This window comes from Hippoglossus hippoglossus, chromosome 23 (assembly GCF_009819705.1).
Source record: "Hippoglossus hippoglossus isolate fHipHip1 chromosome 23, fHipHip1.pri, whole genome shotgun sequence".
Classification (NCBI taxonomy): Eukaryota; Metazoa; Chordata; class Actinopteri; order Pleuronectiformes; family Pleuronectidae; genus Hippoglossus; species Hippoglossus hippoglossus.
Window position 1 is genome coordinate 11,810,070 of NC_047173.1, and position 27,927 is coordinate 11,837,996.

At 42.8% G+C, this 27,927-nt stretch overlaps 1 protein-coding gene across 1 annotated transcript in view; it reads left to right on the plus strand.

Annotated features, from left to right (window-relative positions):
• Nucleotides 1-27,927, plus strand: part of exoc4 (exocyst complex component 4) — a 112,248-nt gene that overhangs the window by 28,477 nt on the left and 55,844 nt on the right. The window contains exons 9-11 of the mRNA XM_034578378.1: nucleotides 1,227-1,372; nucleotides 1,616-1,704; nucleotides 14,989-15,085. Of these exons, the coding sequence (XP_034434269.1) occupies nucleotides 1,227-1,372; nucleotides 1,616-1,704; nucleotides 14,989-15,085 (332 nt within the window). The remainder of the gene's footprint in view (nucleotides 1-1,226; nucleotides 1,373-1,615; nucleotides 1,705-14,988; nucleotides 15,086-27,927) is intronic.

Here is a 27,927-nt window from a genome sequence, read left to right on the forward strand (position 1 = left end):
AGAGTAGAGGAAGTTAACTTTCTCTATCTGGCCACAGTTTCGATGTGCTTGTCCTCGGCTATTGTTAGAAGTTGATAAGATTTTTATGAAGCATGATAAGACGTTGATGGATTTCACCATGGATCATGCCGACAGTTCAGGAAAATGGAGGACGCGGGTTTCAGCGGTGGTCATCAAATGCCCCCAGTGATGTCAGTGGCCTTTTTCTATCTCCAGGGTTTATTTTCTTCTCTTTAGTTGATAAAATGTTGTCGTGAATTGTAATAAACTGTGATACTACAAGCCACGATAAACAGAAGACCTGCTGCTCACAATCTCTCAAGCTGATATCGTAGACATGTATCTCTGCAGAGCAAGGCAATTGTAAATACATATTTCTTTAAAAATGATGTGAAATAGATGAGAATAAATTGCAGTAAAATATTCCCAGAAAGAAAAGAATAGTGTGACCACAGTTGGAACAGTCGCTGTGGAGAAATTGAACTAAGCACTTCAGTGAGCTGTAGTGTTAGGCAGCATCACACCAGACAGCTAATGATCCGAACACACAAGATTTATTTGAACAGTTTAACGATCTATTTTGGTCGTATGGATAAAAAAAGGTACTTGTGAATAATCTTACAGGTGAAGAGAGAATAGACAGGCCGAGCTTACAGGATATGATCCCGAGTGGGAGCTTCTAAGTCATTGATAAACTCCATGTGACATTATCTTTGGTGTAATAACATTAGGAGGAGTCAGATGAGGATAACAATGTGGCACCAGTGAGTAACTTCACACTGTTTTTTTTTTTAACTGTGCTTTAAAATATCACATTATGTGTTAGAGGAACTATTATAAGTGACTCTGTGATATTCTAGAAATAATATGTTTTATGGACCAGTTTAGTTCGATGCAGATAATTGTTTTGTTTGTATGGTTAATCTCCAATTAACTCAACCTACATGTCTCTGGACTGTGGAAGGAAGCCGGAGTAGCCAGAGAAAACCAGGATTCATCATTATCGTCCCTTCAAATTGTAGCCAGATGACAACAACCCCTTAAAAATCATTGTCGACTGTAGACACAGCTTGTTATGCAAAGACAACAACCTGAACCGGTGTCACCTAGTGAAAGGCCATTATTGATACCATAAAGGCCGTTATCCCATTAAGATGAGACTAAGATGGTCCTTACCTCCATTCTTGTGCTTCTTAACTTTTCACATTTTGCTCTGTGTCGTCTAGGGTCTGCTGATGGAATATCTTGATGTGAAGAACAGCCGGAGTGCTACAGAGCCATCGGCTCAGCTCTCCTACGCCAGCACGGGCAGTGAGTTTGCTGCCTTTTTTTCCAAGAAGAAGCCACAGCGTGCCAAGCAGTCTCTTTTCAAGTGAGGATCAAATCTTTTGCTCTACGGTTCATGTTGGTCCAAAAATAAAGGAATAAAGTATCTTCTGTACAAGAGACTTTATCTCAAAAGACAAAAAGTATCTTTAATGTTACATTATTCTGTTTAACATCTCATACCCAAGGCCGCTGATCTTTGGATACCCTTCGCTGCAGCTTGCTGTTGCATTATTTATGTATTGTTGTATTGTGTGCCCACTTGTTAACCCTTTGGTGTGTTTTGTAGGTTTGAATCGTCTTCCCATGCCATCAGCATGAGTGCCTACTTGAGAGAGCAGAGGCGAGAACTCTACAGCAAGAGTGGAGAATTACAAGGTGAGGAGGGGGATGGAGGGATGAATGTAGAGAGGGGCGGTGCAGAAGACTCCTGAACAGCTGGAATGGAGATGGGTAGAAGGAGAGTGAGATGAAGGGAGAGGGTGGTGGGGGGGGGGGAGATGGCAGGGCAGAAGGTGGGAAAAGTATTGACTGAAATGTGGGAAAAGGGAAAAGTGTGAGAGAGACAAGAATAAATTGGGTAGGGTTTTGCGGCGTGGGGGATAAAGCAGGAGAGGAAAGGGCAGCAAAGGTTAGGGTTGGGTGGAGGGATGAAAAGAGGGAGAACTGTTGGAGGTGTATGGGTTGACTGCGAAAAAAAGATCTGAGTAGGAGACACAAGACTTACTAGCTTACTGGAGAGACAAAAGATAAGGCTACATGCAGATAGATCGACGAGTACAGAGACGGCTAACGTGTGAATCTTGCCTTGAGTTTACAGACAAGGTGTAAAGTGAATTGGCAAAGATGGAGACAGGGGTGTGGAAGACTGCTGCCATACAGTGAATACAAATATAAATGAAGTGCTGTTGAGACAGAGACTGTATGTTGCAGATTGAAAAGAGACACATGTCTAGGAACAGAAAGGCGACCAGCGGAGGAATGTGGAGCGGCAAAAGGCAGAGAGCAGGGTGACTCTGCAACCCACCAGCAGGTCAGGGGCCTTGAAAACCTCTCATCCACAGTCATTCTCTCTCACACATACACACACACACACACACACACGTAAACACACACAAACACACAAAACAGAACACTGAGTGAGCTACACAGCCAGACCCTGGAGAGTCCATGCTGCTCCACTGCTGCTGCTTCTTCTGTCTCCCTCTGACTCTGTGTTTCTCTGCCCGCGACCTTGAGGTTTCAATCAGCGGTGCCTGACAGCGCTGTTTGTCTGGTACTACTCACCGAGCTCCTCGTTGACGTTGTTTGGATAAAAGAGAAAAAGTTAAGCGGTGGTGGAAGTAGATTGCTTTGGATTTTTTAGAGAATTCTATTTATCACAGCATGCAAAAATGTTTTTTTTTGACAATATCTTCATATTTATGACTAGAATTCACTAGATCCAGATTTTTATTTGAATCTGCACCAAATTGCACACACTCAAAAGTATCACTCCCCTGTATATGCCAGTTTTTTTCCGTCAAGATCTATGAATTATTCTCTTTGAACGCCTAATCTCTCAATTTTAAAGAAAGCAGAAAAACAATCCTGGATGTGCACAATGATCCAGATCCATTCCAAGATTTCGTAGGATCTTCCTTGACCCATAACGTATCCTTCCACCAAATTTTGTTGTAATCCGTCCAGTAGTTTTTGCATAATCCTGCTAAACAAATAAAAGCAGACAAAAACATGACCTCCTTGATGGAAGTAATTAAGATTCTGTATATATCTTAAAAACAACCTTTAAAAAACTCCACTAAAGTATATTTAATTACTTTATTTTTTAACAAGTCATACTGCATATAGTGTGTAAATGTACACAAAATGAACTGCTCCAGCTCCCCACCATCACCACCACCACACAAAAAAGAACAGCATTGATTAACTGTGGATAAAGGAAAACCTCAAATAGCCTTCAAATAACAGCTCACTTTTTTTTTTTCTTCTTCAATCTGTCGGCGCCGCAGAAAGCAGGGTGGAAAAAATATGATTTTTGACTGGCTGAATGCCTCGGAGCGTTCATAAGGAGATGAGATTTCTTTGGCGCTTTCATTTTACCTGTCACAATGCGTAGCGCCGGCCACGAGCCCCGGCCAGGGCCCTGAATGGCTGCAGAGGAGATTGAAGGAGTAAGAAATCATTTAGAAGAGTGAAATAAGTCGACTGTGATGGAGGGAGGGGGAAGGATGGATGCAGCAGAGGTGGGGGTGGGGGTTAAAAGTCATTGTTTTCATCAGGGTCCAGCGAAGAAACCATTAAGAGATTTCTCAAGGAAGAAATTAGAAAAAAATATATATTGGACTGTGTGGAAAGGGACTTCTTCTTCTTCTTCTTCTTCAAATTAAACTTACTGTAGGGAGGGGAGGGAGAGGATAAAGAGTTAGAAAAAGCGAGATTGAGTTGATGAGTTCTTCTGGCTACGGGATTACTCAACACTCCAAGCTTAGTCATGTGTGTCTCTCAGTCTCTCCACTTGGAGTTTCCTAAATTCTTTTTCCCTCCACGGCCTGCTTCAAGTCAAAAGAGTTATTAACTTAAACGCTCACCAACAGCCTCAGAAATAAGAGTTTGATTGTCCATTTTTTAAATCCAGCTATGCACCGTTAACAAATGCATGAGAATGGTCTCGCACTAAACAAAGTAAAAAGTCTACAAATGATTCTGTACTTTTTGCATTTGCTGTATTTTACTTTTTCGGGCGATACTGACTTTAAATGAGGTTACAGCGTTTCACACATCTGTGCACGAGTCGTCTGTAAGTACAGATAAGGGCAGCTGTATGCGTGATGATTTAGTAATCTATCCACAATCACACATCTCTGATGGGTTTGAAATTAATCTGTAATTCCTGTAATTTATGTCTCCCGAGTGTTGTAAGGACACGCCATATATCATCACACGCGAGCACACGGCTGCGCGGACGCATATTCAAATGCCTCGCGAACACATACAAACATGCAGGGGGGGCTTAATTGCCTGCATTCTCCATCCAAGCATGACTCGTATGCTTCAATTAATCCAATTCTCCATCTAAAGACTTTATTATGGCTCCATATGCAGCCACATCTGGAATATGTGTACGTAGTGAGACTGCCGGCAAGAGTGTGTGCACGTTGTGTAGTTCACATACATACAGCAGACCCTCAGCTGTCGGTCTGAATGTGTTTCTACTCTTTGCGGGTGTGTTTGTATCCTCTGCAAACCGCTCCCTCCGAATCACACAACCTTAATCCAGATTCAATCACGTCCCCTATGAATAAATGATGAAAACAACATTGTTCAAGCTACAGATGTGTTTTCTTTCCTCCCCGCTGCACGTCTCCAAACCGCTACACTTCTACATCCTCGACCTCCTGCCTCTCTGTTGTGTGTGTGTGTGTGTGTGTGTGTGTGTGTGTGTGTGTGTGTGTGTGTGTGCGTGTGCGTGCGTGTGCGCAGCGGATGACTCAAAGTGCCCCAGTGGTCATCTGGGAGGCGAAGTGTGAATATAGAGTATCTCAATAACTACTGCAGTCCACACCAAGCCGGTAATGCATTAGCTGAATTTTGTGTTTTCTTATTTTATTTCTCTTTGTGCTGTGGCCGTTCGTTGTGTTTGGTGCGATATTGCTTCGCCCCGGGGCACGTTTGAAGTGACACCCCCGAGGGCCGTACACAAAGCCTGCCTATCACCGCATGCTTTTCCCGGACACGCTCGCATCAAACTCCCCCCCCCCCCCCCCTCCTCCCCTTTTCCCTGCGGGCACATACGTATTCTGCCATTTCCAACTTCCTCGCACCCCTGACCTCCCGCCACTCCCAAGATTTATTCCTAATCAACTCGCTTCCAAATCTATTTCACACATTCCCTGTTTTTCCTTTTGATATTCAAATAGACTTGTTCACAGGGTGTCCGGCAAACAAAAAGAACAGCTTGAGTCCCCCTATATACAAGCAGTGTGGTTATGAACAGCTCCCACCCCCTTTTAATACCTGTCTGCTCAGTCGAGGTGCAGGGGGAGAAAAAAAACAAAACCCGCATGTTGTTTTCAGGGCTTCTTGTTTATGTATAATAGCACCATGTTCCCGTGGGAAAAGGGAGGAACAGGGAAAGGGGGAGGAGTGACTGCTCAGGGCAACCAGAAGTGGTGTTCCTTGTCAGGCTGATTCGAACACCCCAACAGGGAGGGGAGGGAGGAGAGGTGCAAATGGAAAACTGTCTAGCGGGAAGACATTGAGGTGGAGGTAATGGTGGGTGGGATATCCGGGGTGGGGTTGGCAGATGTTAATAGCCACGTGTTCTCAGAGGTGTGAGTGTGTGTTTGTGTGTGTGTGTGTGAGTGTGTGTTTGTTGCAGAAAGAGTATGATCCTGCAAAGTGATGTGTGGTGCTGGACACTTTACCAAACTGGGCTTGGGATTGGGGGTATTACTTTTGACTGTTCAGAAAGATGATGGAGTCATTAGAGGAGGTTTCGCATCACCCTCATCGGCTCCAGTATTCTACCCGGAGAATCTCTGGACAATTGGGATCCTGAGATATTTGTATTCATCTCGCTTTTTGTCGAACATTTGCGTTCTCACGAATAATTTTAGGAGAATATCCGGAGTTCTGTGGATGTGTGGAAGCAGCTTTAACCTCAGTTCAACCTCATTCTCCAACAGATTCGCCAAATAATTGCTCTCAGATCAGCTCCTAAATCTTCGGCCACACTCCAGTAAATTCCCTGAATCCATTTCACTGTAAAATCTACCCTTTGCAATAATCATTCATTTCCCAATCATTCATTCTCTTAATTTGTTGTTCAAGGATAATGGATGTGCATTTATCTCATGCAGTGATCAATACTTGACTTCCATTGACCTTGCAATTATGATTTATCATATTCATAGACAGAACCTCGGATGGGGTTGAACTTTGCGGGTTAAAAAAGTCAATAATTATTACGGTATTATGATGCTGAAATGTCAAAGACACCTGCTTAGCTGTGATTGATGCCCCTGTCTCTAATCTTTCTTCTACGTTGATGATCTGTTATGGTTCAGTGTTTCCTGCTCAGCTTTCTCTTTACGGCGTCAGGTTGACATTGAGATTTGTGTGCGAGTGCATAAGCGTCTCAACCCGGACGACAAATCGTGAGCAAATCAAATCATGTCCCAATAAGCAGTGTTCCGTATGTTCATATTAATCCACTGAAAGTAAGTGTCAGTCAAACGATTGAAACAAATCCAGTATCTATAATAAAGTAGCTATCGTGGTTAGACAAGGAAGACTGTAGGAGCAGAGAAGACTTCACCTACTTAGAAAACTGTGTCCCTACACTGACACATTTTGGCTTGTGGCCTTCATCAACTGTAGAAAGACAACATGAACTGTAGTTTGTACCACTATTCATTTTTTTTCCTCGGTGCTTGGTTCTTTTGTACAAGCAAAGATAATTGAACTGGCCGACACAGTTGGATTTATTTTTTTAAGTGATTCATAAACCTTATGTATTCAGGCTATTCTAAACTTTAAATCACATCTTATGTGCTATGAAAGATAAAGTACTTTTCCTATTTTCAATAAACCCCTAATGTAATTTTCTTTCTTCCCCAAAAGTTCTTTACATTTTTCTTCCTCATTTTGCAACAGATTAAATTTGATGGGACACGTTATATAAAGGAGGTGTCATTATTTTCACTCATATGTCATAACTTTGTTGTAAGAGTCTTAGAAATGTTTTTCATTGATTTACTTTACCTACAGCAAAAACCAGACTAAACAAAGATGGATTAACATGTCACTAACCTTCAGATACACTTCACATTAACATTATTCACAGTAGAACATTATCCACGAAGCTGAGTGATTTAGAATATGCGCATATCCGGTCAGTGACTGATGAGCGTTTTCACACTGGTCAGATGTGGATGCGTGTGTGTGTGCGCTACATTAAGTATGCATGCCAAGTTATGTCATGAATGATATGTTCGACACGTCGTAATTGAACGACTCGGTGTAACCACGTTCTGTACGCTGCAGGAATGTCACTGGAAATTGACTTTTCCTCTCTTGTTCTGGCGCCAGACCTTTTATGTATCGCTTTGTTCCGGCAGCGACATAACTGGGTTTGTAGATAACATGCAAGGTACCTCTGTTACCCGACAGGCTATTACCGTGAAAAGCTTGTATTTGTGTTTGGCTTGAAAGCAAATACGCAGCACCTCTGCATATTGTGGAAAACAGGTACACACACATACACTTTGCTGCAGATGTCCTGGCTCTCAGTAGTTATTTTGAAAGTGTTATCTTCGTCTCATTGTGTTCAATTTGCAGAAAGATTTGAGCGGAGTTGATGATGATGGTTAAAACTGCATTAAAAGATGTGATTTCTTTCCCTTTCCTTCAAGACGCACGCACTCACAAATGCACGGTGCTGGATTCATATATCTGCTGTGGGGCCAGTGATTGAATTACAGAAGCTCTGGTGTTGAAATTAAAGTGCAAGACAGACAGTGCAGGAAATGCAATGTGGCTTGTAATGATAATGATTTCCAGGTGTTTACTGTTGTGTTTACTTTACTGTGCACCTCACAGAACCCATGGTTGAGAATCAAACGGACAGAAGCATCATAATGGGAAAGACATTGCAGGCGAGTGATGGAAAGACTGATATTAGAGTTTCCAGCGTTTAACTCACTGTTGTTGTCGGAATAACTTTTGTTATTTTCAGTTTGTTAAGTTATGTCTCTCCATTGTGAATCACGGATGATTATCCAAACACAAGCCAGCAACACCTGCTGGAATAAATCTTGGTACGAGCCCGGGACTGAAACTGGATGTCAACCAAAAATCACTCTCTTTCTTGATAGATTGTTGATGCAGACTTCGGGGGGGAAAAGTCTCTGGGGAAAAATATCCGTTCAAAGAAATATCCGCAGATGTGCAGACAAGGTCTCAACACACACCTGGGTAAGGTGACAAACCCGTATCTCAGTCATTAAATGCTGTGAGATGATAGAAGTGCAAGAAATAAGAATGAAAGGGGGATGCAGAGGACAACAGAAGGAGAATAGAGGAAGGTTGTGCTAGTTTACACAGGGGAGACTTTAATCAGAGACAAAGAGCTCGGTGTATTTTTCCAGTCTGAGGCTAATTTTAATCAGCATTGGTCTTGTCAGTATTGGCGGCTTGGACTGTTACCTCTGTGTTTACTTTTAATCTCAGAGCTGCTGATTGGAAAAGATGGAGGGATGAAAAGGGGAGGTGGGAGGGAATGAAGGAGGGAAGAAGGGCGTGTGGGACTTGAGGCTGTGAAGATCCTGGCACCTGCGCCGTCGCAGGCACACTGGTGGCCCAGCAGATAAACACACACCTCCTGCTTTCCCAGCATGCAACAGGCTCTTCCGTTAAAGACCTGGAGTGTGCAGTGTGCTGACTGATTCCCTGCTGGGCCCAATCAAAGATGTGATGACACTTGGTTTTCTGGACGATTAGACCTACGGTTCTTAATACACACCTACACACACGGACACACACACAGACACACACAGGTGCACACGTGTGCACTCAATCACTCATACCTAAATCTTTTTTTTATGGTTGACAGGTTCAAGAGATCATGGCAGTGAAGAGTGCTTTTAAACCCTCTGTGATTGGAGCGAGCACTGAGATTCTGCTTTCCATCATAATCCACAAAATTATTCCTACAACACTTTCTGTAATATGTGCAGTTACAGGGAAACCTTAGTGGCTTAGATCTTCCAAGAATGATAGTCATGAATTTTCCATCAACGGTGTCAGCTTCCCGTTTATCGTCATGCGATATACCAATCAGAGAGCAATCTCCCATTCCCTTTAAAAGCCATGTGCGCTTGCACCATTTCGAATTGCTATGATGATGGAGGATTTTCCAGGTAGTGAATGAGAACGCTTCTCTGCAGTGGAAACATCTGCTCGTGCTTGTGCGTGAAGTGAAAGCGCCCAAAGCAGACGATCTGCATGTGTAACAGGAAGAGTGGAGGTGCATATTATGATCTTGATAATAAGCCCTTAAAAAAAAGGGAAATGCTGCAAATTCAGAACAGGTTGCAACGTGCGAACAAAGCACCCAACTACACCTCATTTTAAAAGCAACATAACCATAGATGCAACTGCACTACAGCCCTAAGTGGTGCTTGATGTTTCATTATGGGGCCACTTACAGGTCGTGCCTGTGTATTTAGGCTACTTCCACACAACTACGTTTTTGTTTGTAAACAGAGTAAAATGCAAATGTTGTGTGGATGTTGCCTAAGTTTACTGAAATGTTGTGTTGTTATATTATGGGGGTGAGGCTAAAGCAGGGCTAACACGTATAGGCAGACACATTGAGACCAGATGGCATTTGAGTGTTTAGTTCACAAAACGTTTTTACTGAGGTTTGGATTTTAGACACGTGCCAGTCAATGTTTGATTGTGTGAATGATTTATTTCCTTTCATATACAATGTTCTGTTCATATCGCACGTTTCGGTTATAGCTACTGTTTTTTCTACTATTAATATATAAGGGGTTCTGCCTTCTCAACTTATACAAACTTGCTGATCTCAATGAATCTGAAGCGTCATTGTAAGGTAAAATAAATATGGTGCATTTTAGCAGCACAACAAAGATTCGTTACAGTTTTAACTGTTTTGTACAAACACAGTTGAGTGAAGGACTTTTTTTTATATAAAATAGTGCCAACTGACACTTACAGTTTACAAGTAGATGTAGCCTGCACTGGTTTACATTGCGGAAGTTTGACAAACAAACAAACAAACAGAACAACATAAATTCAAAGGTTTATTGTCACCAACATGTCCCACGTTCAGGATGACAATCCCTCATGTCTCAAAAGACATGTTCTGCACAATGAATATTCATCAGGCTACTGGAGTGCATTGTTGTCATACCACCGCTGACAGATGTGCATTCATTAAACTGGAGACCATGGAGACACATTGTACGCTACAGTGACACTTTTAATAATTAATTCAACTCATTTTACACCTGAATTTATTTATACTATCATTTATTTATACGGTTTATTTTCAACTGGGGAGTAGCTCTGGTCTCCCGGTTGGTGGAGCAGCAGATACCATCCCATTAAATTAATTTTAATAATTGAAGGCTCTCATTAAGACCCAATCAGGCATGAAGACAATCTGACTGGAATGGGATGCCCGGAATTGACCGGAGACTCATACATTATTGACACGGAAACCGATCTTATTTGATCAGCAGGTTTTCAGCCTCAATGAATGTGCTGCCGACTGTCTGATTTCTTTGCGAGCTTGTAGTCTCGCACACATAAAAATCTATATCTACATATCTGATATGTGCACGAAAAATATTGGCTGAATCGATCGCTCTCAAACTCGTTTTAATAGCATCACAGCTGCAGACAAGTTAGGGCGTTCAGAGTGAAAATTGGATTATCCTCTATGTTGTAATGACGTCATTTGAAGCCAGATTCTGCACGGTATTGTCAATCAAGGGCGTTTTACCTGTTTTTTAGAGCATCAAAAACTAATTAGAAAGTCTCTGAGAAATCAAAGAACTACTTAAAATGAAAAAAGAACATCCTGGAAAAAATGTACTAAACATGTAGCCTACTTGACCTTTTAGTTTGTCCCATGTCCCATCTACAAACATGGAGTAGGCAGGGTTTACAACCTATACTGCAGCCAACCACTGGGGGGGGGGGGGAATCAGGAAGATTTGGCTTCACTTTTGGGGAGCTGTCATCTCGTCCATCTTTATATACAGTGTCTGGTTTGCACAGTTTAGCTGGAAATGTTCTGCCTAACATCACAGATTAGGTGCCTCAATCAAACATGGAACACGGCCTCATTCAGCTTATAAGCAAACAATTCCCGTACATACTGTAAGAAGATACAGATCTTAAATGTCAACTTGGATGGTTTTAATGTTGACCTCTGCTCTTGTTCTCTCTTCACCACCGCGGCCAATTGTTTTCCAGCTTTGTGAGCCGTCATTGTGTGTTTTGTTTGTGCGAGGGACGATGATTGTGAGTCAATTACGCCAATCACCCAGTGGCTCTGCTGCCAGTCCCAATCAGAATCCCTCCAACAGAGACCACAGGTGTCTTTGATCCTCTTCAGCTTGACCTTTGTTTGATCACACGCGGACACAGACGCAGCGTGACGCATGGGCTGTAAGTGAGAGATTACAGCTGCGATCACAACGTGGACATGAGTCACCTGAACAAAACAAAAGAAAAGTTGGCTTATACATGTTTCAGGTATGTACGTTTGCAGGACTGTATATTGCCGGTATATTACATTATGAAACCATACTCATGTACTCATGCTGTATGTAGAGAGGTAAATTTAGAATTGTTCTAATCATGGTATCAGTGTGTGATAATCTTTACTGACATTCAAAATCATATTGTTAAAGCTGTTCATACATTTTAAATTTCAATTTAACTTGACTTGATTGTAGTTGATTGTCTATATTTAAATATGAGAATATTGTACTTTTAATGGAGAGAAAGAACCAAACTTAACATATCATTTTTAGAAACACCAATTAGAAAGTGTTCTGCAGGAGAACATATTAAATATGTTAGACAATTTAAAAAAAGCTGTAGTACAGGTACATGCAAACACAACCAAACAGGAAATAAACAATATTTGGAAAAACGTCTGTGTTTGCCACTGTACTTGTTTTTTCAAACAGGCTCACACATTTACACTACTGAGCAAAAAAAACTGATCGAAACCATTTGTAAATTAGGGTTTGAGTGTTTCTCCTCGTCCGTCTGGGCTTCCTCATCTTGTCCTCTCTCGCACACTCGCGGATGCGTACGGGAAAACACTCCGGGTCCCTGGAGATGTCGCGGAGTGTGTTAAAGAAGGCATCACACGTTCATTCTTTCCCTGCCTAAATCTGAGCCGGGGCCGGAATTCATCACAGGATCAAACCTGTTTCTCATCAAACCCAAGAAAGTGTGGATAATGCAATTTCACTAAGTCACTGCTTGACTTGATTGCATGTGGGCCGAGAGCGCATGCTAAGGCACCGCAGGGGGCTGGACGGGTGTCACCGTGCGTGTGCGTGTGTGTGTGCGTGTGTGTGTGTGTGAACATATATATCTGTGTAGGTTCGGTTTATCCATTTGTTTTCTCTTTGTGTCACTACACAACTCACGGTTTTGTGTGTATGTGCATGTATATATAAATCTGCACCTGTTAGTTACTACGCCTTTAATCCATGGATGTTTTTATGGAGAGACGACGTTTGTCTCGTGTGTGTTGCAGAGCGGGCAGTGGCCCTCGGGGGGGATTTCAGGCAGATTTGGCCACATTAGAATGTGTCACTTCTTCCTCTTTCCGTTGCTGTCCCACTGAGCACCACTCCTCCACACAACCCCTCCTAGTAATCCAGGATCAGACCACACACCAAGGGACACTAATGCAATAGACAGTCATCCAAACAACAAACAAAGAATCCTCCATCTCGCGCACACACACACACGCACGCACGCACGCACACGCGCACACGCACACATGCAAACACACAAGCTCTCACAAACAAAGTTGCACTTCTGAACATGGTGTTGAGAGGGGACTGGCAGCAGATTGGTGGCATCCTGACCTGAAACCGGAGCCGACCCCGTCACGTCCAGACAACTCTGAGGAAACGCATGCATATTAATGATGTGCTTTTTAATATTCATCGGTATTACGACCCGTTGGCAGCTGGTCCCAGACCCCACGGATCAATGAGGCCTCCTCCTCGCTCCTTTGTTTGACACAGATGCAGATGTTTAGAGCATGAAATTGAATTGGTCACCGTCATTGCAAAGACATACATGGCAGTCCGCCTGTGTGTGTTTTGAGTGTACGTGCGTGTGTGCGGGGTTTTGTGTAGTTGGCGGTAAGTCAACTACACAAACCCCCCCCCCAGTCTGTGACATGTTGATGTCATTCATGGATCTTGAGTGTTTGCAAGTTGATGATGAGGAAACATAAGTTTAGCCATGTTGACGATGAGAGAGAGAGAGAGAGAGAGAGAGAGAGCATGAGGGGGGATGAGCAAAAGGGTGCGTTGGCGGCATCTTTGTTTAGGAGCCTGTAATTGAGTCTTAATTGAATTGGCACCAACGGAGGGATGGAGAGAGAGAGAGAAGGAGAAAGCGATAGCTGGAGTGAATTGGACCTCATCTCTGTCTCCACTTAGCAACGCGTACGTGGGTTTCACCGTGAGAGATCGGTATCAGAAACCCTTGATTTGAAAGGTTTGGGACGGGATGAAAGCCTCCATCGTCATTTTAATGAAAATACGGCGAGTGTTGTCTCCCCTACTTTTCAAATGAAACTTGTTCCATTAGAAATGCGTTATGGAGCCCAGCGCAGGGAACAATGGGCTGATATGCATTTGAATGCAAGGCTAGGCCGGCTGCACAGGTGATGCTGAACAGGCTTTCGCACTACGGCTGGGGCGTCTTTGTGTTGTATCACACGAGCTTTAGCGAGGCCATATTGGACTTGGAAATGAAACACAAGCAACAGCAGAGCAAAGGCTTTGTGCCAAACTGTAATCTCGCTATTTCTGAACACACACGCACACACACACACACATTGACTAACCTTCGAAACCCTATCAAAGGAGCTTGGATTACCATCTTGTTGGATTTCTGTTCAGTGTACCCGCTCACTTTCTACACTTGACATCACATCACACTTAATTTCAGCTGACCACAATGTAACAGGAAAGTGCGCTGGGCATCTTGAGGGTATTATTCTCAGTCCTAAAATCTTGGAATCAAACTTTTTAATAAGCTCTACACACACACACACGCACACACAATTCTGTATGTATCAGACTCCCTTGGTTTTGAATCTAGACAGTTATTTATTGCATTGTCTGGTTCTTCCAGTCTCCGAGTTGAATTCTTACTTCTTGCCATGGGATTTAACAATAAACCTAAATCAAAAAATTCAAATGAATAACATTGTCTCGACTGCATAAAGACAGGAATACCACCACGGTGCGGCTCCTCTTCTCCTTTTCCTATTCTCATCCATCCCCCTATCACAATTTGTTTGTGAAACACTATAAACCTATGATGAACATGTGCATGCATAGTGGTCTACCAAAACTTTTAGACACACACACTAATTATTTTGCTCCGGAGTTTGCTTTATTGACAACGAGCCACAATTTCTCCATCAATTCTATTGATTACTTCAGGTTGAGTAGAGGTAATGAGCTCCGGTGTTCTCTCTCTCCCCTATGATCGCCCCTCTTCCCCCGTCTGCAAACCCTCCCCCTCTAACACCCCACCCCCCACCCCATTTTCTTTCCAGTACATGGCAACGATTTTTTGATCAACCCCGTTAGCTGTGGGGTTTACCCACGCAGCGATGCAGGGGGTTCGGATGATTGTGTGCATGTGGGATGCATTTAGATTTAGTGGTGGCGAGTTGATGTGTTTTTTACAACCGAGGAGTTCAGCGACGTCCACGGAGCGGGACGTGGCGTCTCGTTAGCAGTCTGGGTTGGTCCAGTTGAAAGCAGATCTGACTCCTCTTGATGTCGGATGCAAAGTAACCCCCCCAAGCAGCACACACATAGAGTCACGTCCTGTTTCCCTCTGTTCTAGGTGGAGCCGATGACAACTTGATCGAAGGGGGAGAGATGAAGTTCGTGTGTAAGCCAGGAGCGAGGAACATCACTGTGATCTTCCAGCCTCTTCTCAGGTACAGCACTGAATGATAACACTCAACGCCTCAGACAAAAATTCATCATAGTCGTGAGATATGTGATCAGCAACACAGAGCAGCAAAAAGCACAGTTAATAGTCTCTCATCTGAAATATGGCTCTTTATTCTCAGTTGTTGCCTACTGAGTAAATGCGGAAGTACCATAAGTGAAGTGACAAGAAATATACGCAAGTAAAATAAGTACAAATATGTCAGAATTACACTTTGGGGTTTCCCGCTCCGGACAGAAGCATTTCAGGGCTGTTTTCTGAAGTCGTAATCCCAGGACAGTCGTCTGCTCACCAATTTGAAGTAATCCGATTAAAACAAACCAGTTCACAAACGACAAAACATGATCTTTCTACTAGATTCATTTAGATTCCATTAGTTTTACTATATGTACACTATACGTTAAAGGGTCTCCAGTGTCTTGGTGGTCTGTCAGACAGGGTAAGCCAGGCCACAAGACATAAAGCCAGGGACATGACTCAATACCAGTAATGTAAACTAATCACGTTACAGAGCCTCTTAGTGACTATCCATCGATTTCAAACTTTTTAATTTTTACTGGGATACAATAAATCAAACGTGATGTAATATACTGTACTCTCGGTTCAAAACATGTTTTCTTGATACCATCCAGGAATTGGGATTGACTACCGCCCGTGCTTTTTATTTCCCATTAAATTTGAGTATTCTGGAAGGTTGTCTTTGTTAATGTTCTGTATGGTAGTTTTCTATACAGCGCAGTGGTCCCAGTAGAGTAGTGTAAATCTAATACTGAAGCAGTTTAATTGAATTGGCCGCTGTGCAGTGATACATTGCCTTCTAGGATCCATTAAACAGAGATGTTTCCCATTTCCACACTGTGGTCCTCAGCCTACACTTTTTAACATGACAGGGAATATTTCAATGCATAGAAGTAGGATTAGCATTCCCTTCTGGCAAACACTTTGTTTATCGCTTAAAATTACATACGTTTGGCTGGTTAACAGATGTGATGACTGTCAAACTAGATGGTAAAACAAGTTCTCTGGCATCGATCTTCTGTATGTGTTTGTTTTTTAAAGGGTTTACTCTTTTAAAGGGTTTAATCTGATAGCAATCCTCACTTGCATATAGGGTTTGTAGCATACAGCTTTTAAAATACGTTATATATTTTTATTTATCTTTAAATGCACTGGTATCAGATCAGTACTCGGTATCGGCCGATACGCAAAGACCAGGTATCAGAACCAGGTATCAGAACATCTCTAGGTAACAGGTGTATTATGACTTTGATAAATTACAACATCTACAACTTTTTTTATCTTACACACAAATACAAATAAAAATGTATTTGAGAGCAAAACAGATGGACGTTTAGATTTTGGTTAAGTTCACTTCCACTAAACGTTATGGACGACTAAACAATATGGAATCACAGTCGATTAAGTTAGTTTGCACTCAAGCTAGATTGCACTTCATCTGTCACATCCAGTTTGGCTCCCCCCTCACGTCCCCGCTAATCTGAGCGGTATTGTCATGTGTCATTTCACCTTTTGTTTGATAGATTGATGCTCTTTGAAAGCAAATGACTGGTTTCAGTAGGAGTAAGGACTGTGTAGTTTGTGGTGTGCATGTGTGTGTGGGTGTGCATGCATGTGTTTATGCATGTTTTACTGTCTTCTTTGCAGACGGCTGACTGTGTTTATGTCCCTTCGCTAATGTTTTGGCCTTTATCTCAGTCTCTCGTTCTCTCGCTGACGCACACACACACACACACACTCACACGTGTTGATGTTCAGCCTGTGTTAACCGTGGGCCTGGCCAAGCTTTTGTCTGAACAAATGACCAAAAATAAAACGGTGACTAGCTCTCTGCCTACCTCTGCTATGTTGTCTGTAATGGTTCATATCAATCACACCAAACTGCCTCGCACACAGGGCACTCTCCTCCTCTCCCTCCCACCCAACCTGCCCTCTCAAGACTTCTAGTGCCAATGGAGCGCTGTTGCTTGCAGATGGTTTTCTAATGGCAAAGCTCTGGCACTCCGCTGATGGATCACTACACCTCCTGCAGCCAGCCATGCAACTCATGGCAGCTTTAATGACAAAAGCAGTCGGGGGGGGGGGGGGGTGTTGCAGCACAGGAAATCACTGGTGTGTGTGTGGCAACGTGTCGGCATATGAGACAACAGGGTCCTAATGTTTGTTTGCAAATGTTGTGGCATAATTTTATTTCTCCTCCCATATCAAAGTGTTCTTAACATTGCTTTTGTGCTCCTGGCAACACAAAGTCATCACTACTTCATCTTATGTTATATTAAGCTCTACGAGTAGTTCAGATGATGTTGCTTGTTATTCGCTTCCAATTAGGAAGCCCAACTCTTTCTATATCCACAGTTAAATGAACCTGGGGATAATGACCTTCATGATATTAGTTGTCCATGATTCCCAACGTCCTTATCTAAAGTGGCGCCAAGCGTGACGCAAGTGTCTTTGCTAGTTTCAGACCTTTGAGTTGTCCTTTTCCCATCCCATTCACATCACATTCTTTATATAGCAAATTAACTTGTGCCCATCTGAGCACCCATGTTGGTCTCGAGGGGTAAATGGGCTGGGTTTATACACCACTCACATAGACATATATACAGCAGAGTCCTGCACAGGTCTATTTTTGCTAAAACTTGCCCCTGCAAAGCTCTGCACTGGACTTGACCCGTCACCTCCAATCATCTCCAAGTCAAATCCGGACCTGCCCGGATCTGTTAACATATGTCATGCAACACAACCTGCCAACCCCACTTTTGGTGTCTGAGTTGTGTTCTTGGGGGGAAAAAAAAAAATCTGTCTATTGTGGCAGCCCCTGTGCCCCAGCAGCTGTCAATGTGATACCTTGCAGCTATCAAAGGCTAATAATTTCTGGCACTTTTTGTTAGTTTTCTGTAGTGACCGTTATCCGAGTGGAACTTAAGTGCTCAAAGGCGGTGTCATAGGCTTTTATTATACAACAAATCCTTGTGGCTGACTGGGCTTCATTCAAGCTGATCTACATGTTCAACAATTCATTTCTGATTTATCCAGGAAACAAACTCTAGTTCTCACCTGCTGCCCTCTTGAGCTTTGTTCATGTTTTCCTCGAGCCAATACTCCTGAATTTATATGAATATACCCGTGAACTGCAGATACACAACCCAGTGCAGGACAGTCAAGTGTGTTTTTGGCCAATTACTATCGATTGGACCTTTCACCAATAAAAACCTGGTCAGGTAGTAATACGCCATAGGCGGCTGCATAATGTGCATACACTCTGCTCTTTGCACACACACAGATGGTCTGCCTGCACACGACTCTGTGCTGGGGCAGAATGTCTAATAGCAGCCAAAGAGAGTGAACAGAATTGCATATCTGTGATCCAGAATATGCTGGAGCGATAATGTATCCCACCTGGTCTTGGACGGCCTCGGGCTCCCCCAGGAAGAGCTGGAGGAGGTGGCCGGGGAGCAGGACATCTGGACAACCTTGGTTCTCCTGCTGCCACCACAACCTAGACCTGGATAAATGCTACAAAAGGGGACTAGTGCGGGTTAGACTCTTCTAATGTTGTAACTACAGTAACTACATCCAATATTTATGAGTCTACCTTTTACATACTTTATATTGTGATGGAGGCTCTTTTCCTTTGTCATACTGCAATCAGAGGTGTCAGGGTGCAGAGTGTATGTGTTTAAACATGCACACACAAATGCGAGGCAGACATAGGGGAGTGTTTGTGCATGTAGCAGCCAATTTAGTTTGACTTGTGGGGTCTCCCGCTGACATTTGGGTGATATTTGCACCCCTTGCTCCAGATGAGGTTGGCATTTTGAAAAGCTTCAGCAGGCCCCTAATCTCCTCCCTGTTCGCCATCCTCAGGATGACCAGGCGTGGCCATGCCTATTGTATTTTCAGCTGCCTGAGTGGTTTGCATGTTTGGCTTCATTTACATCTACACATGCAGTTCACGTTAGATAATCGCTGTTTATTAAGAGCCAAAGTGCCGTCCGTCCCATTTCCTTGAATAGGATGTCTCAGTGTGGGATTTCTTCGTATTTGGTGCAAACTTTCCCTTGGATTCAACGATGAACTTATTAGAATGCTCAAAGTCATATTTCTCTTCTTCCCTTTTTCAAGTCCTGAACGGTCATCGCCAAACTTTTGGTTTAGAAAAGCCGACATTTTACCTCTTTGATATGAATCATTTAGTCAAATTGCTTGGATCAAAGTTCAATCAATAAGTAGTTTAGCAAGATCCTCTTAATAATTAGACATTTGCCTTCGCTTTGTTTGCCAAATAGCTGGAGCTTTAGGTAAAAGGTCAAACTGGAAAATCCTGCTATCAGGGCAAGATTTGGACAGAGATTCTAATAAACCAATTTTTCCTTCACTGATTTGCTTGCTAAAGGGCTTAGTGTAATACTAACAGGCTTGTGCTCAGCTATTTTCTATTATAATTGAATTCATTTTGGCTTTATCTAGCTTTTTTGTAATTACCAGTTCAAATATATTTCTGGTCTGAACTTGAAATTACCTGTGGGCGTGTTTTGTCTGATCTAACAAAACAGTTTACTGTGTTTAATCAAAATTTCACTAAAACTAATGTTGTATGTGAGCTCATGTTTGTCCTTGCATTTGTGTAGTAAAACTTAAAAGAAGCATAGAGTTATCCTAATGCTCCTCAGATAATGTCCGACTGGTGGGTGTTCTATAGATTTAACACTTCACAGAGCTCCCATGTGCACATACAGAATTATCTCATTAAATTAACTCATGTTGATGTGCAGATACTTGGATGCTTGCTTCGGCTTGATGTTGGTTCCCCTTGTAAGTGTCTGTGGCGGAGTGAAAAAGTTCAAGGTAGAGAATTGAGTCAGTGTGTCGGAGATTGACAGAGAGCGCCCAGGGCGAGAAGAGAGGGAAGGACAACTGAACGAGTGATGAAAAGAATAAGGAGCCGATAGAGAGCAAAGGAGGACAGAAGGGCTCTGCCTCCCACTGGTGTAGCCCGTGGTAAAGACGACACACACCACGACTCTGCACTAATTTCACACTTTCATTAACTCCTCTCCTCAGCAGTGCACACAGAGAAAGAAAGAGTTGGAGCTGAAATCGAGTACCTTTTATAAAAAAAGTTTTTAAACAGCTATTTTTGAAGTTTTTCAAATAATTTAGCCGAGAGGTTCACTGTTGAATTCTCAAACTTGATGTTCAAGGAGAAGGACCTTAGATTTTCAATTTAGATTTTTTCACATTTCCTACTGAAATTCTTGAAGAAGACCTCGCTGTGCCAAAATAGAAAATGATATCGACTGTGTGTGAACTCATGTGAAGACACATATATACCTTGGTTTTATTGTGTTTTTCGTATTTTTTACGTTGTTTTATTTATAGTTTAACTGTAAACTATCAAGCTTCAATTAAATTTCATCGTCATAAGCAAACTACGAAAGCTACAAACATTAATCAAGCCATGAATGTAGATAATTATTATCATAGCATCATTAAATGAAAGTATTTAAGACAAACAAAAAAAGTTGACAAACTATTGCGACACTATTCACTGTTGATCTGCTCTCTCCTGCAATATGGAAAATAGCAGCTATATAGATCCATCAATCATATAGTTTAACACTCTGCAGTTTGTTGGGCAGCGTGAACAACCACATTTCCAGAAAGAGACAATCAAGTTAAGCACCAGATCAAAAATCTTTTTCAAATACACCCCGACGAGAAGATTTGTTTGGGATGTTAAAGAGCTATTGTTGAGATTATTTCTGGGGACCGGAGGTGCCCACTGAGTTTTCCCCTCACATGACCATTTTTTTTTCAAACACATAGATTCCCTCTGCGGCAGAACTGAAAATGGCAAAAATAATTTGTGGCTGAACCCTAACCTCCGTTTAGTCAGGCAGCAGCTTCATAATTACTGGTGAATAATACAGTTTTGCTTCGACAATAAATCTGAAGTCAACCTCAAAGAGGTTCCTGCACAGAGGCTATTAAAATGCAGCATGGACGTCTTGTCTTAAGTCTTACTCACACATACATGCACAGACTGCTTTGCTCTGCCAGCCCTTGCTCTCTTTTCTAATCTTTTCTCACTCATTCGGGGGGGATTTCCCTTAGTAAATAGCATCCTCCCTGGCTCTCTTTCTCACCCACACCCATTAAAAACTGGAAGCATAGTTGGGAATAAGGGGAAGAGAGGATTTTACACTGGAAAGGTCAGAAGGAGAGAGAGAGATAAAGAAGGAAGAATACAGAAACCAACAACAGAGAGGATAGCAGATGGGAGGCAATGAATGGAAAACACAAAGGGAAAGGATGATAAATAAACGGGAACAAACAGACAGGTGGAATGAGAATAGAAAGAGATAAGAAGACCGAAGAGGGAGAAAGAAAATGCAGAGCAACAGAAAGGTTTGCATGCTGGGTGGCATCTTAGCTTGCTTTGAATTCAAGTTATTTATATGCACATGTGTGCACTGTTCATACATCTACCATGAACTGTACATGGGGAGAAAATGAGAAGAGAGATTGAACACCGGTGTGTAACCAGTGGGTATTAGAAAAGAGTTTTTGTGAAAAGCCAATAGAGCTGAAGATTTCTTGGAACTGTAAGTCCTTGAGTGGTGTGTGTGCGTCCTGCAAGGTTTTCAGAAACATACCAACATCATCGGCCGGAACAAAACTCCCACACAGACAAAATAACAACAACAACCACGATTCTGTTCGTTTGCAGTGTGAATTCTTTATTTTTTTTGGGGGGGTGGTTAGTTCAGACTTTCAGACCAGTTGGAGGAAGTTAAGACACCGTTAAACAATAGAGGAAGAAAAAGCAGCCTAAGCAGCTCACAGGATTTCTTGCAGTCTTCACCTCTAACAATTATAATGTTTCAACGAAGAGGATTTTCATTTTGCTGGTTGTAATAACGTAATGACATTACAGCGGCCTCATTTTCTCCATTCTAAAGGAAAGACTACAAAACATAAAATTTTACAGTAAAGTATTCAAACACCAACTTGCCTAATCATTCAAATTGGTGAAAATTCAGTTAATGTTAAATTAATATCCAGAGATGCCAAATCTTAAAAATGAATCTCAATGGAACTGCAGCATTGATCAGCGATGAAACGTGACAAATGTGTATGTGTTGTTCTTTGCATGCTCAATATATCACTGTTCATAGGTATGACTATATGTATGCACTCCTACTTAATACTAAATAATGCAGGAATGTATGGAAAGCTCTAACCACACCTAAACAAAATAACATGAAGAACCAGAAATGCATATGCACGGGGAAGGAGAGCAGCAGAAGACAGACGGAGAGAGGTTGTGTGTGGAAGGAGTGATGCTGTGACTCTGTCAGGTGCTCGTACCTGTCACCGCAGCTGCTGCAGCACCACCACCCCCCCGTCTTCATTCTTTTATCTCTCTGATGCCCTCCCCACAGGACAACACACACCACACACATCATGTTGTATATAACACTGCCGCTTTTATTTCGCCTCCCAAAAGTGCAACTTCAGCCACTTTCTAGTGCGGTGCAGAGTTTTCAATCTCCTCCTGTCTTACAAGCACATGCGTGCACACAGAGACATGCACTGTGGGCACGAACACCCCCTCCCCCACACACACACACACACACAGCAGATATTGTGCAGCAGATTAGATACATCAATGCGGGGGTCTTTTCTCTGGCTATAGAAGGTGGATAAACTCTTTGATTGTGTTTATCTATCCCATAATGGAATCCGACTCGGTTCCCAGGGCAACCTGTCCAGCAGACTTATGTGAAGCAGACAGTCGTCAGTGGGAGCTTAAGGGCGTCTAGTTGGTCTGAACGCCCAGCAGTGGACTTCTTATGAAGTCGGCTTTGAAGGTCCCTGAGGTTTCAGGTCTACGTGGGGGAAAGAAATAGTGGATACTTGGAATTGTTGCCCCGGTCAGATTAGAGGCGGAACCGGTGCGGCGACACAAAGACGACCATTACCTCAGAGACACACACACACAGGCGCAGACAGGCCTTTGAAGCTTGTCCAGATGACCTGGTCATAATCACACAGATGTTCACACAGTCATGCTGTCCCCATCCATGTTGTCGTCCGCCCCCCCCCCCGCAGGGCCTGATTGTCTCTGATTGGCTGCATTCTGAACGAGATCTGTATTCTCAGGAGAGTTGCAGCTCTGTGTTTGTGTCGTCCCCTCTGCCGTGTTACCAACAATAATTTAATGAAATGAATGTCTCCATTTTATTTTCTTTGAGTCTACGATAATTTAATTAAGTCTAACGTGGCTCTCCAGACCTGTTGCTATGAAAGGACAGGAGTGAGAAGACAGAATGCCCTTAATGCTCATCGAATGAATGCCAGCGGGAGCCGCTGCCAAGAAGAGAATTACTAAACCACAATGATGGGATTTCTTTTCACCGTGTGTTGCTTCCTGCCACATCCCTCACTCTGTTATTTGTCTCCTTTTTTACTGTCATTTCTTGCATTTTTCACGGACGTTATCAGCCACTTAAAGAGGATAGTTTAAAGACCCACTAAAAACTGAATTTTTCAAAAAAGAAATGCTGTAGCATATTTAAAAAGAAGTGTATTTCGTGTTTCTTATCTGCCGCTGCCCTTCTGAGAATACTGTCAAGGTGAAGACGGAGTGCCGGAGATTGGTGATTTATGGATATTCTCTTGTTCCTGTCCCTCACACTTCCCTCTGTTTTCTCTCTTTGAATTCAGCCTCAGTCGTCAGTCTCTCGTCTTTCCATCCTTCAATCCCCTGACAACATGAGCTGCCACTCTGTGTTACTGTCACATGAGCGAACGCCAGCCCCCACATCACAGCAGCCTTTGATTGGCCAGGCCTTTCCAGGTCGGCGAGCCGCTGCCTGATAATAACCTTGTTTGATTGCTGGAGCAGAGAAGTAATTGATTGATCTGCTCAACCTGTCTGGGGCTGGGCCTCTGAAGTAGCCTCGTGGATCCGAATGTGTGCGCGGGCGGGTGTTTGTGTGGAGGCGGAGGGGTGGCTTGATTGTGGAGGGAAGTTCTGGATAAGCATACACATGTACGCTGCACAGATTAAAACACACACACATCCACCCGCGCTCTGTTATTATCGTATACGACAATATGCAGTGTGTACCGGAGCTGTACAGATGAGGGGAAATGTTTAGGGAGTTTGTTTTTTAAACACATCTGCTCTGCGTACCTCTCTAAACAAACCCCACCGACCAAATAACAAGTCATTAAACCTCATTAAAAGTCTCCAGCTCCCTGTGAAAGGATTGTTTGTGATCCCCTAATTGGTGGTTACATAAGTTAGTCCATCTTTCTCTATAGTTAATTATTGTCAAAGATAGATGGTCTCAACTCGATGCAGCCTCTAATCCAACGGCAGCTAAACAGACTCCAGGCAGTTCCTAGAGACGCTGTTTCACAGCTAATAATTCGGGTTGGACCGTGTTCGTCCTTTATGTGGGAATATGTGGATAACATCAAGGTGTAAATGTTAACTAGGTAATGATTCATGTTTTTCTGTCAGAATTTCTTGTAAATATCACTTTGAAACTAATTTGCATCCACAAGCATCCACATTTGTCTCGTATCCCGATGTGAGGAGATGTAAAAACTCTTTGGACAAGACTTTATTTGCTGCTCATGTCTTCGATTTGTTCCTGTTGGGTAATTTTGCCTCTGGCTCATCTTCCTGTGGTTTTAAAGGATAATTTTGTTGTGAACCAAAACATTTTGAGCCTCAATAGAGATGATGTCTTTCAGGGTGTTTAACTCTGGTGGTTACAACATTACTCCGAAACCCAAGCTGTGAAAAAACTCAGCATTGAAATACACAGCATTCTTTTCTTTTTTTAATGAGATCTTTCAGCCTGTTTGATCCCCGGCCATTCTGGAGTCATGGTGGGCCTATTGAAAGTGCAACCAGTGGAAAAACCAAACAGGCTTACTCAGTACATCCTCTCCTCTCCTCTTTTATATCTATCCAGCATTTGGAATCAACGGTTATGTTTTGGTTATGTTTATATTTTAGAGGGCCCATGCTGACACCGATATTAGGGAGTGAAACATCTCCTACACAGATCGGCGCATATCTACAAACATAAGCACAGATACCAATATGTCTGTGAGAGATATCAGCCCAAAAAACTGATGCACATGCTGATTTCTTTCCTTTTAAAAGTTCTCCACCTTGGCAGGAAGTACATTTGGTTTCTCGCTCCTTCTGCTCTCCTGTTTGTCACCGAAATAAGTGAAACGCGGGAAGTCAAGAGATAGAAACCCGTTTGCAATAAAGTGCAGCGACAGTAAACTGCCGAGCTTTTCCCTCCAGAGCTGATGAGCTGCGAGAGTGTAAACACATCCACCACCTAGCCCCCCCCCCCCCCCCCCCCCCCCACTGCCTGTAAGTGGTCTCTTCTCTGAAACAGTTTGGCTAAATTCATTACACCTGACCGAAATAGAACTCGCATCCACAACAATGAGGACTTGGAGGGAATTTCAACCAGAATAGGACGGAGCAGACTCGAGGATGGGAATAAACAACATAAGGGAGGTGGGGAGTGAAAGGAAAAGGCAAAAAATCCATTATGTTTGATGTTAGCGTCTCATCTTGGCAGCAAATGCTGGTGGAAAAACCCTGTGAAATGACATTAGGGGCATCTTGTAATGCGATTTCTGCTATGTGTGAATATGAGATTTCTAATGGATTTGAGCACATTAGAGCAGTCTTTATCTGTAGTATTTATTCCCCCCTGGTTTCAAATGCAATTTGCTAAGTACAATGTTTCACTCTGCTCTAGCTCACTAGCTCTCTGGCTAGAAGGGATGTGGGGGAGGATTATATTATTTTTCTTTCTTTCTCTTTTTTGGTGGGTGGCACTACATAAAGATATCATGATAAATATTCCAGGCACAGCACATGTGACAAATTGGTATATTATGAGAAAGAGAGATTGTTTCTAAAATGTGTGCGGAGGTATGCAGAGAAGAATAGTTTCATGAGGAGCACGATTCTGTGCATGTGTGTTTTGGGTTGTATATGCATTTGTCCAATTGAGTCATGAGTCCAGTGAGATCATGTTTGTGCTTGTTTGTCAGTAATGCACCTAAAAACACAAATATGTAATGTGTACAGGCATTTGCACACAATACATTTTTTAAATGCGATTAATTCACACGTTAGTATCTTTCAAACTTTGATATTGTGGATCAGTCTGAATGTTTGTTGTTGACATCACATTTTGAAGCAGCAGTTGTAGTAGCTGAACAACAACTTCCTCTTCTGTCTAGTCAGATATTAAGTTTATTAGTCCATTTATGTAATATATTTGTCTTTAGCCATTGCAACAGTTGTTTTTGTCTTGAAAAGGATTTGATGCAGCCGACTTGAAGCTCGGATCAAGCAACTGGCCTGTCAAAGAAAATGAATGAACCAAATGTACATAGCAGTTTACAAACAAACAGGATCTTCATCTAATTAAAAGCTATCATCTTGGTGCTGGCTGATGCGACAGTTTTTCAAACAAAAATCCAACCTAGTGTCAGGGGTTAAAAGGTGTAACAAGTTATTTACATGAATTTGATGAAGTAATCCTTGTGTGAAGTCTTGTTAAAATGAACACACACAGATCTGCTGGGTCAAGGCAGACCTGCTACAATGTTGAGTCAGTTTTTTAACGATTTACTGGTTTGTTGACACGAGAGGATTCTGTCGCCGCTCCTTCCCTGATCAGGAAAAGCTCACACATCTCACAGCACAGTGTTGTACTGAATGAGATTTCTACCAGCCTCTCGTGATGAATGAGCAGAGCAGAGTCTGATGCAGGACTCCATGGCTCAGACGGAGTGCCATTTTCATAGCGCACCATCGCTATCTTTCGCTGCTTAAATTGTTTTAAAAAAAAAGAAGAAGACAAAGACTCATGTTCGTCTTCAATTTCCCTGACACCCTAATATCTGTCTCCGACTGATTGGGGTCACAACATCCCTGATTAGCATCCACACGGACGTGTTCCTGCCAGCGTTTCCGCAAATTGTCCCAAATCAGCCAATGTGGTGCACTCGGCGCTCTCTGCAGGCTTAATGAGCTAGATTAAGAAGGAAGTCATTTAACCCCTGCCTACAAAGCCCACACACACACACACACACACACACACACACACACACACACACACACACACACACACACACACACACACACACACACACACACACACACACACACACAGATAGGCATATGTACTCATCACAACCACACAGTCATGAGCACAAACCAAACACACACACGCCTTCACGCACATATATACACACACACACACACACACACACACTCTAACCACCCCCCCCCCCCCCCCCCCCCCCCCCCCCTGTATTTCACTAGATAGGAGATGGAGCGAGGCCATTATGCAAATGTCAGGTGTCAAGTGTAAATGAGATTGGAGGGATGGGAAACAGAAGTATTGAATCACACTGGCTCCCTTGGCAACTGCACCAAGGTAATGAGAGCATTCCAGGACGTAGCCTGGCAAAGGCTGTCATCACGCTGAAAAATAGCCGAATATAGTGGAAGCGAAAAAATTGTTAAGAGCAAGTCCACTGGGTCTAGTTGATCTAAGGAAGAGCAGATAACACCACCACCTGCCTCATTCGTACTTTGGAGTGTGAATGAAGACGGTGCGGCTCACCTTGAAATTTACTTTATGTTGATATTGATAATAGTAAGGAGAGAGGGCGTTGCCTGGAGGGACAGAAGAGAGGAGCAGCTTAGGGTCACTTGTAGCAGCTTCATCATAGCCTCTG